Source organism: Elephantulus edwardii, unplaced genomic scaffold (assembly GCF_000299155.1).
Source record: "Elephantulus edwardii isolate Elephantulus edwardi_28Jun2011 unplaced genomic scaffold, EleEdw1.0 scaffold00165, whole genome shotgun sequence".
NCBI classification, from domain to species: Eukaryota; Metazoa; Chordata; class Mammalia; order Macroscelidea; family Macroscelididae; genus Elephantulus; species Elephantulus edwardii.
Genome location: NW_006399915.1, coordinates 1,051,003 through 1,066,489, shown reverse-complemented (window position 1 = coordinate 1,066,489; position 15,487 = coordinate 1,051,003). Strand labels below are relative to the sequence as shown.

The following is a 15,487-nucleotide window of genomic DNA, read 5'->3' as shown; positions in this document are numbered from 1 at the left end:
TACTTCAAGGGTTAGGAGATAAGGAGATAGAAGTAATAATTTTATATATGGTTAATACAGGTACGTGTATTTACTTTTTGTTTTGGCAATAACAGAATCAGTTAAATAAGCAATACTTAAAATGAATATATTATTTTGTGAATAAAATGAACAACCTACCTAAAAAAAAAAAAAGAAGAAGAAGAAAGGGCAATTCAGATCCATTTCAGATTTCTCTAGACCATCCTTTGTTCCAGGTCATGCTGAAGTAAGAACTATAAGATCTTCAAGGAAACAAAATGTGAACTAAGGATACTCAGTCAAACTGCCTTTCAGATAGAAAGGTTACAGATAATAAATATTAATCATAGAAAAAGATACAAGCAGTAATGTTGTCATGATCTCATTTTGAGGAAATTAGTAAGGATCAGATTTAACTCAAGTCAAAGGTACCTGAAAATACTGTGACAAAAGATTGATGGTGAGTATTGTCTGTATTTAGGTATAGAACTAAGACAACACATGAGCATTAAATATTAAACTGAATATAAATACACTAGAAAGGTAGAACTGTATCAACTAACAAAAAAAGAGATCTAAAAGTAGTTATTAGTTTTAGCTACAAGAGGAGATCAAGAAGGATATTTAAGCTGACAAATCAAATAATAGCAGTTTAAGAATAATTTTTGTTGTTAGCTGCTATTGAGATACCTAACCCCTGACTCCACATGACTGTGTACAATGGAATTCAATGGAGCACATGGGATGGTGGTGTCCTTATATCCATTGGAGATCAAACTATTGTAACCCATATGCTTTTTATTGTCTGATTTTCAGAAGCAGTTCACTAGACCTTTTTTTGTCCAACTTAGTCTGAATCTCTTCAGATTCAGTTCAGCTTCAAGTAACATGCAAACCTCCCCAACAGATGGTTGGTGACTGCACATTAGGAATATTGACCATTATGATAAATGTAGAGCCATTAGACACATTTGTGACTGTTCAGAGTAGGAAACGTAAGGATACTGTCTAAAGATTTAGAAGACTAAGAGTGTTAAATTAAGTGTGAGCTACCATGGTGATCACTAACACAACAGAGAAGAGCAAAACGCAGTTATGTTTGCTTTATCTACATGAAACAGAATAGATAATCTTATTTCTATCTATTCTGTTTCCATACATTTAATATGACATTACTGTAGCTTAACAAAAATAAGAATATAACAACTTACCATAACAACACAAGAGCTTAAAAAAGGTTCTTTTGTAGAACATGTTCAAGGAGAGCAGCTGCACTTTTGCTCAGAGACACAGTGTCATCTTTCAGAGTTCACAGGACTCAGGGCCAGCCTTCTGAACTAGACAGAGCTGTTGCTGAGGCCAAAATGTAAACACACTTTGAGGCCTGCCTCAAGGTGGGGCACAAAGTTCTCAAAGGACTATAGCAGATGGAAAGTGCACAGAGTTTGTCACAGGGCACTCTAAAGTTGTCCACAATGTATATTCTGTAATTAAATGGATTGCCTTCTCTTATCACTGTCCAGTTGCTCTAATAGGTAGAACATGATTGCAGCATTTCTAAACTTAAGGAGACCTCTAAAATAGTTGTTGGTGAGAGTATGCTGTGTTGGTATCTCTAAGAAATAACTATTGAATTATTTTAAAAAGCCAATTGAAAGTTGTTTTTACTTATACTTGCTCTTTTTTCTTTTTTGTTACAAAAGCCTCAATTTATACCCCCTGATAGGATCTCTGAGTTCACTACCACCAGCCAGACTTCAGAAACTTCAGCACATAAGGTCAGTAATTAAAAAGTATAATGGATCTGTTATTTTCAGAGTCACGTGGAGGTGTCGTATCAAGGGCTAAAGGTCATAATAGTTATGAAGTTCAGAAAGTAGTGTAATAGTAATTCTGCCATCATTGTTTTATCTTAATATTGCCCTTGCTTTTATGTGACATTGAGTCGATTATGACTCACAGTAACCCTATGAACAACAGCTCTGTACCAATCCCTATCTATGCCATTCTCATCATCTCTGATCCTTGAGCCATTGTAACAGCCACTCTCCTTCCTCTCTTCTGCTGACCCTCTACTTTTCCCAGCATGCTGTCTTATTTCAAAGGCTGGCCCCACCTAACAACATCCTTACCACTAAGAAACACTTAGTCTTCACTTCTCTAAAGCAGACTTGTTTGTTCTTTTGGCAGTCCATGGGATACCCAGTTCAAAAGCATCAATTCTTCTGTCATTTTAATTCATTGTTCAGCTTTCAGATACATAGAAAGTAATTGAAAATACTTGGGTCATGTCTTTAAACTGACATCATTGCTCTTTTGCACTTGGTTTGAGGTCCTTGACAATAGATTTTTCCCAATGAAATGCATTATTTTTTTAAATTTGACTGAAAGGTGAAAGTTTAAAAATCACATTATTTTTTTTTTCAGAAATCAGAAATGTATAGGCATTAATTACCACTGATTGTTGCAATTAGCTTTTTATAATGTTAAAGCAAACCTGCATTATGTACCTCCACCCACATACCTATTTCCCCCTTTTTCTTTCTTCCCCCTTCCCATCGTATTTAATTCAGAGTGTATATTCTGTTCCAGATTGTTAGTTACAATACACCTAATAACTGTTTGTTTATTCATTTCAGATTGATCTTCCCTTCACCTGTTCCAGGACAGGAATTATCTATCTATTCTTTTTCTACACTTGAAGCCCCTTCTTCCTTTTAACCATCGTATTTTTTTTAACAGTGGTCTTATGTAGTATTTGTCATTTTATGAGTGAGATATTTCCCTCCACATAACATCTTCAATAGTTACCTATGTTTTGATTGTTTCATGAGTTCATTGTTTTTCAATTCTACAAAATATTCAATTGGGTCAATGTACCACCGTTTCTCTATTCATTTATTTGTTGATGGGCTCTTGAGTTGCTTCCATTGTTTTGTGATTGTGAGTATTGCTGCAATAAATATGGGATTGCATACATCTGTGTTACAGCTCGAATTTCTTTAGGGTATATTCTTAGTGGTGAAATAGCTGGATCAAATAATATTTCTATTTTCAAATTTTTTGAGGAAGCAGCAGACTGTCTTTCATAGTGCTTGCACCATTTTATAATTAAGTGTTCTAGGATTCCCATTCTTCTCAGTGTTAGACATAGTTTGTTGTGATCCACGCAATCATATGTCTACATACTAAAGAAAAAAAAATAAAAAACCCAAACACAGATGATATTCTTCTAGTATTCTCTGCTTTCATCCAGGACTATCTGACATCAGCAATGGTGCCATGACCTCTTCTAAACTCTACTTGAACTTCTGGCATTTTCCAGTCAATCAATGTTCTAGCTGGTTCTGGATAATATTCAGCAATATTTTGCTTGTATGTTATAGTAATGATATTGCTCAATAATTTCCACATCCTGTTGGATTATCTTTCTTGGAAATGAGAACATATATAGAACTCTTCCAGTCAGTCGTCCAAGCAGCTGTCCTTCAAATTTCCTGCCATATACTAGTGAGCATGTCAAGGGCTTTATCTGTTAGCTGAAACATGTCAGTTGATACCTTATTTATTCCTAGGGCCTTATTTTTGCCAGTGTCTTTAAAGCAGCTTGAATTTCTTCCTTTGTTACCTTTGATTCTTGTTTATATGGTACTTCTTGAAATTTTTCAGTGCCACTGCAGGCATAGTATACAGAACTGTAATACAAGTTTATCGAAGTATGGTGGTTTATATGGAAAGAAAAAAAAAAAGGAGCCAAATAATTTCACGTGCCTTCAACACTGTTAAGGTGGACAAATTTCACTGAGCAAAGACTAATATTCTCTATAATAAGATGGATTAAGGAGTACTATGGGGTCACTCAACACTTCAAAATCCTCTTGTTATAATTGCTTTTTTGTTTGTTTGTTTTCTTATGGGAAACATATTTTAGATTATAAGTATAGAGATTTACCTAGTATGTTATTTTACATGCACCATTCTTTTACTTAACCATAGATTCTGACCAGCAGGCACTAGTATGCTCATTTTCTTAGCAAGTAATAGCTTTGTTTGGTTAAAGTAAAGGGAAGTATGGTGGTACAGTCTGTATCAAGTTTCTCTGTTAAAGCAAGTGGATGCACATCTCCAAAGATTCAAATAACCAACAGCTCTGTGGGAGAAAGATGGGCAATCTCCTCTCACTTTGATTTACAGCCTCAGAAACCTGATGGAAAGTCACTGTGAGTCAGAACTGACTTGAGCAGTTTGAGCCTTTTGAGTTTTTGGCTGACATAACAACCAGCAAGGGATGAGAAGGACAAGCCCAGTATTGTTGTTGTTGTTATGTGCCATCGAGTCGCTTGCGACTCATAGCGACCCTATGTACAACATTCCTAAACTCTGCTCTGTCCTGTGCCAATCACACCGTCTCTGACACACCCATCCCGATTACCCCAGTCACTGAATCAATCCACCTCATAGAGGGCCTTCCTCTTCTACGCTGTCCCTCCATCCTACCAAGCATGATGTCCCTCTCCAAGGACCTGTCCCTCCTTGCAACATGTCCAAAGTATGTTAGACAGAGCTTTAGAATCCTTGCCTCCAAGGAGCAGCCCGGTTTGACCCTTTCTGGGATGAATCTGTTTGTTTTCCTAGCAGTCCATGGTACCCTCAATACTCTTCTCCAGCACCGCAGCTCAAAGGCATCAGTTCTCCTTCTATACTCCTTAGTCATTGTCCAGCTCTCTGATGCATAACAAGTGATAGCAAAGACCATGGCCTGTATCAGACATACCTTAGTCTCCAAAGAGATACAATGCTCTTCAGTACTCTGGAGAGCTCCCTAACAGCAGACTTTCCCATGGCAACATGTCTTCTAATTTCCTGGCTGCTGGTGCCGAGAGTGTTGACTGTGGAGCCAAGCAAACTAAAGCTGTGAATAATCTTAATCTCTTCACCATCCATCCTGATGCTGCCAATTGGCCCAGTGGTGAGAATCTTTGTCTTCTTGACATTGAGCCTCAATCCATATTGGAGGCTGCAGTCCTTGACCCTCGGAACGAAAGGCAAACCAGGCTCTGTGAGAGACAATGTCAAGATGGGGTTTTATACATCTTCATAATTAGAAGATTTTCTGACTCAACCCAGCTCTGCAGCTCAAAAAACTTATTGCCATGGGATTAGAACTGACTCATAGCTGACCTTCTAAAAGGTTTTCAGAGGCTGTTAAATGGCATGGAAGGGATTTTCCTATCTTTCAGCAGCTGGTGGCTTTGAGCCTGCAGAGAGGCATCACTTTCAGATAAGACGTGTGACTCCCTGCATACAACGCCACCAGAGCAGCTCTGCAGCTCTTCCTAAAGCACATTCTTAATGAGCCATAATTATGATGTAACTTTATTACCATTTATTTTCTAAGCTTCTGATTTTAAATCTTTTGTTGCTAATAAGAAATAGAACCTAATGTTATAAATTTGTAATTAATTAAGTAGTAATTAATTGTAAGTAAACTAGCTACCGTAAAGTAATGACTTGTTATTATTTGTTATTTAAGGAAAATGCCAAAACACAGAAAGTCAGGCCTTTGGGTGGTGACTTAAAGCACGAATCTCATCTGTTGGTCAGCCATATAAACAGGAAAAGAAGCACAGAGTCTGAAGGATCAGACTCTGATATAGAGTTCATTTCTGAGACTAAAGCTGTGAAGACGACTAGGAGGAAGAAAATGAAGCCTCAGCAGTGGGGGCGTGCAGAAGTCCCACCAGAAAATGTCAAACCAGTTGAGAGATTCCAGGTCTATTTTTCTTTTTTCTTCAAAAAAATGTATAATAATTCTTTTGTTCTAGAAATAGCTTTTGGTAAAGGTTTTGCTTCATTTTCACATTTTTGAAGCACTTTAATTATAGACTATAAACTGCAGTCTGTGTTTCCTGAACAAGGTCCCATTTCTCCCCCCCCCCCCATTTTCTTGTTTGGAGCAAAGTCAGATTGCTAATAGCACAGTTAGTGGAAAACTAAAACCAATTGGGAATTTAAAAAATACCCATCATTACAGTCAAGTGATAACCAACTCCTGGCTGACCTTGCATTAGGTTTCCAAGACTGTTAAGTCCCATTGTAGGAAATTGTCCATTTTTCTCCTGAGGAGCTTATAGTGGATTCAAATGAATGCCGTTAGGACTAGACAATCAGAAAATTGAAGTCCCCCTGAAAAATCCCTTTTTGTAAAAATAATTGTGGTTTAAAGAGCAAAATAATAGTACAACCTTTCAGATTTTGCATTCAGTGTTTTATAGGAAAAAATCCATAGTCAAAATGTAGATAGGTATATATCCTTGAACTCTTAAGCCTTAGTAAAATGGAGAAAAGATCAATTACAACAACTTATACTGGCTTTAATAAATATACAACCCTAAAATTTCCATGTATTCAAATCAATTTGTTTCTGTTTAAATAAATCATTACGCACTCATTGTTACCAAAAAAGATAAACTCACTCCATTGAGTCAAGTCTGACTCATAGCAACCATTCATTAGTTGGCATTCACTGTTACATTACCCTGGTTCAATTTATTTTTGAGATTTGGCCTTCAGATAGCTTTTCAACATCTTCGTCATCCTTACAATTGAATATTTGTCAGGTGTCAGATATTATGTCAAGTGACTATAGACAGCATTTTACATCAGTGCATACCTTTTATAAGCCAAAATCTTACTGCTTACTTTATCAACGTTGCTCATAAAATTTTATTTGTAAAAACTTTTTGTAAAGTTCTAGTGTCTTAGTGGAAAAGAATTGTGCTACCAACTCAAAGAAACGTGACTGAAATCCACCGACTAATCTGTGGGGAAAAGATGGGCCATCCCCTCTCATGATTCTAACAACATACTGGGGGATTAGCTATGAATCAGTTCCAGCTCAGTGGTACACAACAATGGCTTTTTTTATTATTTCCAACAGTTAAATTCATCTTTAAAGAGACACTAGAAAATGAATTTCCATAGGCTCTGAAAGCAATAAATAGTTTGATCAACAAAAATCCTATTGAATCTTCATAAGATAGAAGATATTTTAGGTGTGAATCTTTCAAAAGAAATTATTTTGAACAAAGGTTACATTTCAGAAATGGACATTTTGTAATATGGTGTTCATCTCTGCTTGAAAATGACTGATGGGACCTTCATTACCTCCTCAGGCAGCCTTTTTGTCCCCTTCTGTTTGCTGATCATCTTATCCTCTTAAAACACTTAAAATTTAAACCAAACTAAATATTTTCTGTGTAACTAATTCCACTTAAGGAAGCCTATGAAATAGAGTAGAACTTCACCCTAGGAGTGCCAAACTAGTACTGGTAACCTACTGGGTAAAAGTTGCACTGACAATGCAGAAGTGGTAGCGTGAATCCATCTGCAGCTCTGAGAAAGAAAGATGGGCAGTCTGCCTCCTCCTGTCCAGTTTACAGCCTCTGAAAACACCCTGGAAGGTCAGCTTTGCATCAGTTCTGACTCGATGGCATATAACAGTAACAACAATCTTTGTGGAAGTACTGTTCTATCTTTCTCCTCTGGAGCAGCTGCTGAGTCTTAATCTATGAACCTTTCATGTAGCCACTAAGTATTTAGCTGCAGTGCTAACAAGCCTCATTATTTGAAATCCAGATCCCCAAATTTTTGACATATTGGCCCTCTGTCTTCTCTTTACTCTCTACAAACCAAGCTGAATCTATCTACAACTACTACAGGCTTTCAATTTTTCTGTTACTGTGAATATCATATCATATTTGAATGTGTAAATTCCTACATTCAGCAGATAGTTATTCAATGCTATGTTCGAAGTATTGCATGTTTGAACTATGTAAAGCAACTTTATCACTTCATAGTCAAAGTCCTACTCACTCTGATTCCTAGAAAAAGCTCAATAGTTATGCAGTTTCAAGATTTGTGTTTAGTTTGTTTATTTTGTGGGAATATTACATGCCCTAAAACTACAAATGCCCAGCATAGAGTGTTTCCATGTGTCAGGACAATACATCTTAGACTTAGATCTTGAGATAACATTTAATTTAGCATTCATTATGAATTTGTACATGTTGTTGTTGTTAGGAGCCATCAAGTCAAGCACAACTCATAGTGACCCTATTAACAGAAGATCTGAACCCTTTGCCCTCCTTACACATCTTGTCACATGGTAGTCACAATATCAATCCACTTGGTTGAGGATCTTCCTCTCCTTTGCCACCCTTCTCCCCTTCTGAGCATCACATTCTTCTCCAAGGCATGGCACCTCTTAGCAGTATGTCCAAAGTATGTGAGGTAAAGCCTCATCAGTCCTGCCTCCAAAGATCACTCCAAGACATATCTTGTTTATTCTCTTGGCCATCAATGGATGTTCAGTGTTCTTATCCAACACCACAGCTCAAAGGCATCAATTCTTTTTCTGCCATCCTAATTCATTGTCAAGCTCTCCAATGTAAAGCAAGTAATTTGAAAGACCATGGCCTATAGCAAATGCACCTTAGTCCTCAAACTTAGTCCCCAAAGACATCATTAATTCCTCAATAATTTGGAGAGGTTCCTAACTGCAGATTTTCCCAGTGCAATGTGTTTCTTTATTTCTTGACTGCTGGTACTAAGGGTGTTAATTGTGGATCCAAGCAATATAAAGCTATTGACAATTTCAATCTCCTCTCCATCCATTATGACGCTGCCTATCAGTCCAGTGGTAAGAATTTGTGTCTTCTTGACATTGAGATGCAATCCATACTGAAGGTTCTGTTCCTTCATCTTCTGCAACAAGTACTTCAAGTTGTCCTTACTTTCATCAAGCAAGGTTGTGTCATCTGCATAATGGGTTGCTGATGAGTCTTCCTCCAATCCTAATGCCACACTCCTCTTTATAGAGTCCATCCAGCTTCTCGGATGGTTTGCTCAGTATACAGACTGAATAGGTATGGAGAGAGAATACAAACCTGGCACACTCCCTTCTAAATTTTAAACTATGCCGTTTCCCCCTGCTCTGTTCACACACACAATAGCCTCCTGGTCCAGGTATAAGTTCTACATGATTCTGCATGATAAGTGCACTGAGATTCCAATTCTTACCAATGTCAGCCACAATTTGTTCCCATTCCCAAGAAATGTGATCCAACTGAATGTGGAAACTATTGAGCAATATCATTAATATCACATACAAGCAAAATACTGCTGAAGATCACTAAAAAATGGCTAGAACAGTACATAGATAGAGAACTTCCAGAAGTTCAACCAAGATTTAGAAGAAGCCATGGCACCAGGGATATCAGTGCTCATGTCAGATGGATCCTGGCTAAATGTAAGGAATGCCAGAAGAATGTCTACTTGTGCTTTATTGACCATGCAAAAACATTTGACTGTGTGGGTCCTAACAAGTTGTGGCAGTATGTACATATATTTAATAAATACTGAACATCATCTAGATATAATGGAATATTCTAGCTACCAGCATTCAGTGATGATCAAAATCACATAATGTCTGTTTCTATTGAGCTAACAATCTAGGATAGAGATAATCAAGTAATTATACAGAATGTAAATGGCTACAGTGATCCATTAGATGAAAGAGATACATATGTAGCATGAGCACCTTAAAGAAAAGATTTGGTTATCTGGAAGGATAAGGATGCTTTTCTGGGGGCAGGGGAGATCACTGAATTGTTACAATTGAATACAAGTTAAATTGGTGAGCAGAAAGAAAGAATTTTCAACAGCATATGCTAAAAAGGAGTGGGATAAATGCAAAGCACTACACCTTAAGACAACTGAGCTAAGAATGCCAGGGCAGAGAGGTAGAAAGGGCTAGAGGAACAGAGACACCAGAACTGGGTATGTTCCAGAGTGTTCGAAATGGGACTTTGCATTTGTCCTAAAAACAAAGGAAAGCTGGGAAAGGATTTCGGGCAGCTGGTAGTGTGATCAGTTTCTTTAGAAAAGATCCCTGAGGCTGAGACTGGCAGAAAAGTTAGTACAGAGTAGAGAGGATGTGAACAGAGAGCACTAAGGTAGTTATGATAGTTGTATCTTCAAGAATAACTAAAGTGTGGAGTAGGATGATAGTAATGTTTATTTTATTTTTTTTTGTCTGCTTTAAGGAGAGAACACTGGTCTTAATAGTATATTGGATTTCGAGGGTGAAGCAGAGAAATTGCAAGAAAGACTACCTGATTTCTGTATCTTGAACTAGGTTGGGTGGTGATTCTGTTCACTAATGCTAGGAATTGCAAAGGTGACAGGCTTCGTTAGGGAGGAGCATGCATTCTATGTAAGTGTGAGACTTGCAAGAGGGTATGTCAAGCAAGACATCAAACATATGAGTCTGAATGTCAGAGCCAAGGCTTACACTGGAGACCAACTTGTGAAGTATTTTCATTTGGACGGGTGTGTTTCCCAAGAACATTTGTTAAAAATCTTAACGTCTGTGCATCTGATTATAATTGCATTTGGGAATGGGTTGTCTTTGCTTTGTTAATGATACAGTATTAAAGTAGGGCTTGTATTGAGGCAAGCTTTTTTGAGGTCAAAAGAGAGAAACACACACTAGAAGTAGAGGTCAGGGAAGAGAGATGCCAACCTCAGGAGCAGAAGCTCAAAGAGAGAAAGACTTGCTCTAGAAACGATGAAGAGAGAGAAAAACTTCTCCCAGAACTGGCACTCTAAATTTGGACTTCTAGCCTCTTAAACTATGAGAAAATAAATTTTTGTTTGTAACAGCTAACTACTTACAACATTTCAGTTATAGCAGTTCAGTTATAGTAGTATAGATAACTAAGACAGTGGGTATTAAAGCCCTTTGTAGATCACAACAAACTGTGGCTGACTCTGAGAAGAATGGGAATCCCAGAACACTAGATTGTGCTTATATGAAACCTATACTTAGGCCAGGAGGCAGTCATCAGAACTGAGCAAGGAAATATTGTATGGTTTAAAATTGGGAAAGGTGTATGCCAAGAATGTGTCCTATCTCTATATCTTTTCAACCTGTATGTGGAACAGATCATCCAGGAGGCTGGGCTCTTGAGGATAAGTGTGACATCAGGATTGGAGGAAGACTCATCAACACAGATGACACAACCTTGCTTTGTGATACTGAGGAGAACCTAAAGCACTTGCTGTAGAAGGTCAAGGACTGCAGCTTTCAATATGGATTGAAGCTCAACATCAAGAAAACAAAGATTCCAACCACTGGAATGCTTGGCAGCATCATGATAGATGGTGAAGAGACTGAAATTGTTAAGAGCTTTAGTTTGCTTGGTTCCACAGTCAACTCTTGGTACCAGCAACTAGGAAATTAAAAGACTAATTGCATTGGGAAAGTCTGCTGTCAGAGATCCCTCCAAAGTATTGAAGAGCAACAATGTCAGTCTGGAGACTAAAGTACACCTGATATAGGTCATGGTCTTTGCAATTACTTGCTGTGCATCAGAAAGCTGGACAAGGACTAAGAATGATAGAAGGAGACTTGATGCCTTTGAGCTGTGGTGCAGGAGAAGAGTATTGAATATACCATGGACTACTAAGAAAACAAATAAGTTTGTCCTAGAGAAGGTGGAGCCAGCCTGCTCCTTTGAGGCAAGGATTCTGAAGCTTCATGTGACCTACTTTGGACATGTTGCAAGGAGGAATCAGTCCTTGGAGAGGGACATGCTTGGGAGGGTGGAGGAACAGTGCAGGAGAGGAAGACCTTCAGTGAGATGGATTGATTCAGTGACTAGGGTAATGGGGGTAGGTGTATCAGAGACAATAAGATTGGCACAAGATAGAACAGGGTTTAGGGTTGTTGTACATAGAGTCACTATGAATCGCAGGTGAGTTGGCGGCACATAACAACAACAACAACAACAATATCATAGTGAGGTTGAGGGGAAATAAGAAAATGTCTAGACAGAAACCTAGGGAAATCCTGTATTGCATTACGAGATACAGAAGATAATGGTGTATAGGCGACTGTAAAGAACTTGTCTGACTAGTAAGAGGAGAAACCAGCCAAGAGGGGGAAAGGAATGATTCAATAAGTGGTGGTCAGAGAAGCTAAATTTTGTGGAGAGACTGAAGAACTAGGAAAGGGTCTATTCACTTAATGACTTATGAGTAGTAGAGAATTTCCTTGTGGAATGAGGGATTTTTATGTTGCTGAAATGAGGAGGCCTAAACCCAGTTTAGATCTGATATGATTAGAAGGAGAAAAAAAAATAGAGACAGATCTATATCAACTCTTGAAATAGGTAATATTACTTTACCTGAGACAATTTCTGCTTAAGAAAATTTAGAAGTGAAGTGTAAAAACCACAAAAAATCCATATATGAATTTGGAAAATGAACTTAATCAAATCTGAAACTGTAATTGAAATAGTTTTTGGTTACCTAGGATTATTGTTGTACATTTCTAACATTCTGTCTTGTAACAGTAGGCATTACTGCACTAAGACAGAAGAGGTACAAGATATACAATTAAGGTTACAATTAGGCTAAGTATCATGGACCCAAACAAACTCACTGCCATCAAGTTGATTCCAGCTCATAGATACTCTGTAGGATAGAGTAGAATTGGTCCACAGGGTTTCCAAAGCTCTAAGTCTTCGTAGAAGCATATATTTTCATCTTTCTTTGGCAGCATGAATGGTGAGTTGGAACAACTGACCTTTGATTAGCAGCTGAGTTCTTTAACCAGCAGGACATAGATCTTGAAGACAGATGTGTTCTGGGAAATTCTTATCATGACGTGCAGAGACTTTATAGTAGTGGCTCTAGTTTTAGCTGGTGTTTTAGTTTGCATATGCTATGTTCTTCTCTATTAACAGGTAATTAGTTGACTATTCTTCTAGATAACTGTTAATAAAATAGTCTGCCTTTCTAGAAGGTCTTATGCCTTTTTAATATTAAGTCATTTTCCACTCATTTTCTGAAAATATAGCTCCCAATAAGATTAATTTACTTGAAAAGAAAAAGATTAACTTACTTATTTTTTCCTACCTATACAAATTTTAATTCCTCTTAATTTTCTCTCCAGGACCTTTGTTAATTCATTTAAATTAGAGTACATATTAAACAGTTATTTAGGGCTAAATGTTAGGGACTTGAAGACAAATAAGATACAGTCTCTGCCCTTTAAGAATCTGTAAGTCTACCCATAGGCATTCAAATCAATTGAGACCTTTCTGTGTGTTATAAATGTTATGTCTCAAATTTTCTCTACCTTTTCAAATATGAGATTTACTTTTTGGTAAAAAATGTTACAATTACTGAGATATCATAAATGATAATAGGTGTGTCATTGCCTTAGGGCTAAGTAGTAAAACAGTATTTTGAAATGAATGCATTTTTTTATTCTCCCAAGCAACACCTACATACACCTTAAGAATGTATAGATACATATGAGAGATTAATGTATGGATAATAATTCATGCAAATCTTTTGTAAAATTCTAAAGGCTCTAGTTTATTGTTGAGTCTCCTTAGTTCTACCACTCGTTTCATATTTTATTTTCTTTATGACATTCTCTTTTATTATTGTGTATTGTTGCTTAACCTTTATATATATTTATTTGAATCATATACTTCCTTTTTATTATTATTAATTTTAATGAAAGTTTACAGAGACTTTGGATTTCCGTTCATTCATTCTTGCACTTTTCTTCCTGTCCGCCCCTCCCTCCAAGTTCTCTCTTCTTTTTAAAAAGTAAAAACAAATTTCTCTCACTATTATACAGTTCCTCCCCCAAGTCTACTCCACTGTTCAGTCTTCATTCTGGACTCCTGTCATGACAACAATACCTAATCATATATCCCTTTTAAACAGTTCTCTCCCCCATATGTTTCAATACAGTATACATTATTTATCCCCTCTTTCTCAATCTTCTCTCAACCCTGATGTCAGTTCCGTTTTACAACAGTTGCATTATGCAATATTTGTCCTTTTGTGACTAAGATATTATACTCAGCATAATGTCCTCTAGGGTTAGCCATTTTGTATAATATTTCATTAATTCCTTGTTTCTCAGTGCTGCATAGTATTCCATTGTGTGAATATACCACAGCTTCTCTTATCCATTCGTTTGTTGAAGGGCACTTAGTTGTTTCTAACTCTTTACTATTGTGAACAAAGCCAAGATAAACATGGGTGTGCATATATCTGTTTGGGTGGCAGTTATGGTTTCTTTAGGGTATATTCCCAGTAGGGGAATTGCTGGGTCAAATGATATTTCTATTTGCAACTTTATGAAAAAGCGCCATGCTGCCTTCCATAATGGTTGCACCACTTTACACTCCCACCAACAGTGAATAAGTGTTCTAGTTTCTCTGCAACCTCACTAGCATTTGATGTTTGCTGTTCTGTTAAATTTTGCTATTCTTACTGGGCTGAGATGATATCTCATAGCTGTTTTGATTCACATCTCTCTTAGAGCTAGGGGTTTTGAACATTTCTTCATGTGTTTGTGTGCCATCTGAATGTCATCTTTGATGAAGCGTATGTTCATATTTTCAATTGGGTTGTTTACTTTTGTCTTGTTGTAGTGCTTGAGTATTTTATAAATTCTGGCTATAAGTCCCTTGTCTGACATGTCATTACCAAATATTTTTTCCCAGTCTGTGACTTCCCTTTTTACCCTGTTGGAGAATATACTTCTTGAGGGCAAAATTCTGAAATTAAATTTTCTCTGTGTAACTATACCAAAGTTTGTAGTTACTAGAGTGTGATGCCAGAGAAAATGAACTTGGCATAACATATGTTATTGACAGCTATAATACGGTGTATTTTTGTTCTTCTTCTTAACACTTTGCTATAGGCCTCTTCTTGGGAAATGAAAAGTAAGCAGAGCCAAAACCTTATGCAGGAATGCAAGGCATTGATTGAAGTTGAGAGCAACAATAAAGATATAGATTTTATCCAGGTAAGATACACTTTATAGTCTCACTGAACCATTGAGATTTAGTCACATTCATATTGATTGTTGTTATGTGCTGTTGAGTTGAATACAACTCATAGTGACTCTATGCACAATAGCTCTGAATACTGCCATATCCTGAGTCAATCTCACTGAATACAACATACCTAACCCTTTGCACCAGTTATTGTCTGTCAACCCAATTCAGCCAGGGTCATCTTCTCTTTGTCCTTCCACCTTTCTAAACATGATGTCATTCTCCAAGGACTGGGCTCTCCTGGCCACATGCCCAAAGCAAGTGAGACTGAGTTTCAAAATCCTTGCCTCTAAGGACTAATATTGATTGGAAGGATCTGTATCACTATGTATTAGTATTTCAAAGTAATTGAGACATCACTTTGTGAATTACTTCACTTTTAATTTTTGTTTGTTTTCTCAGTAAATACAAATATTACCATAGAGAACTTTTTCATACACTTAATTTTATATAAATTTAACAATGTTGTTGTTATGTGCCGTCGAGTTGCTTGTGACTCATAGCGACCCTATGTACAACAGCCCTAAACTCCGCTCTGTCCTGTGCCAATCGCA

General features: G+C 37.1%; 1 protein-coding gene across 1 annotated transcript in view; it reads left to right on the top strand.

The window, feature by feature from the left end:
• MORC1 (MORC family CW-type zinc finger 1) overlaps nt 1-15,487 on the top strand; it is a 255,866-nt gene that overhangs the window by 160,556 nt on the left and 79,823 nt on the right. Inside the window, exons 16-19 of the mRNA XM_006895351.1 lie at nt 1,704-1,778; nt 5,534-5,773; nt 5,958-6,038; nt 14,798-14,902. Of these exons, the coding sequence (XP_006895413.1) occupies nt 1,704-1,778; nt 5,534-5,773; nt 5,958-6,038; nt 14,798-14,902 (501 nt within the window). The remainder of the gene's footprint in view (nt 1-1,703; nt 1,779-5,533; nt 5,774-5,957; nt 6,039-14,797; nt 14,903-15,487) is intronic.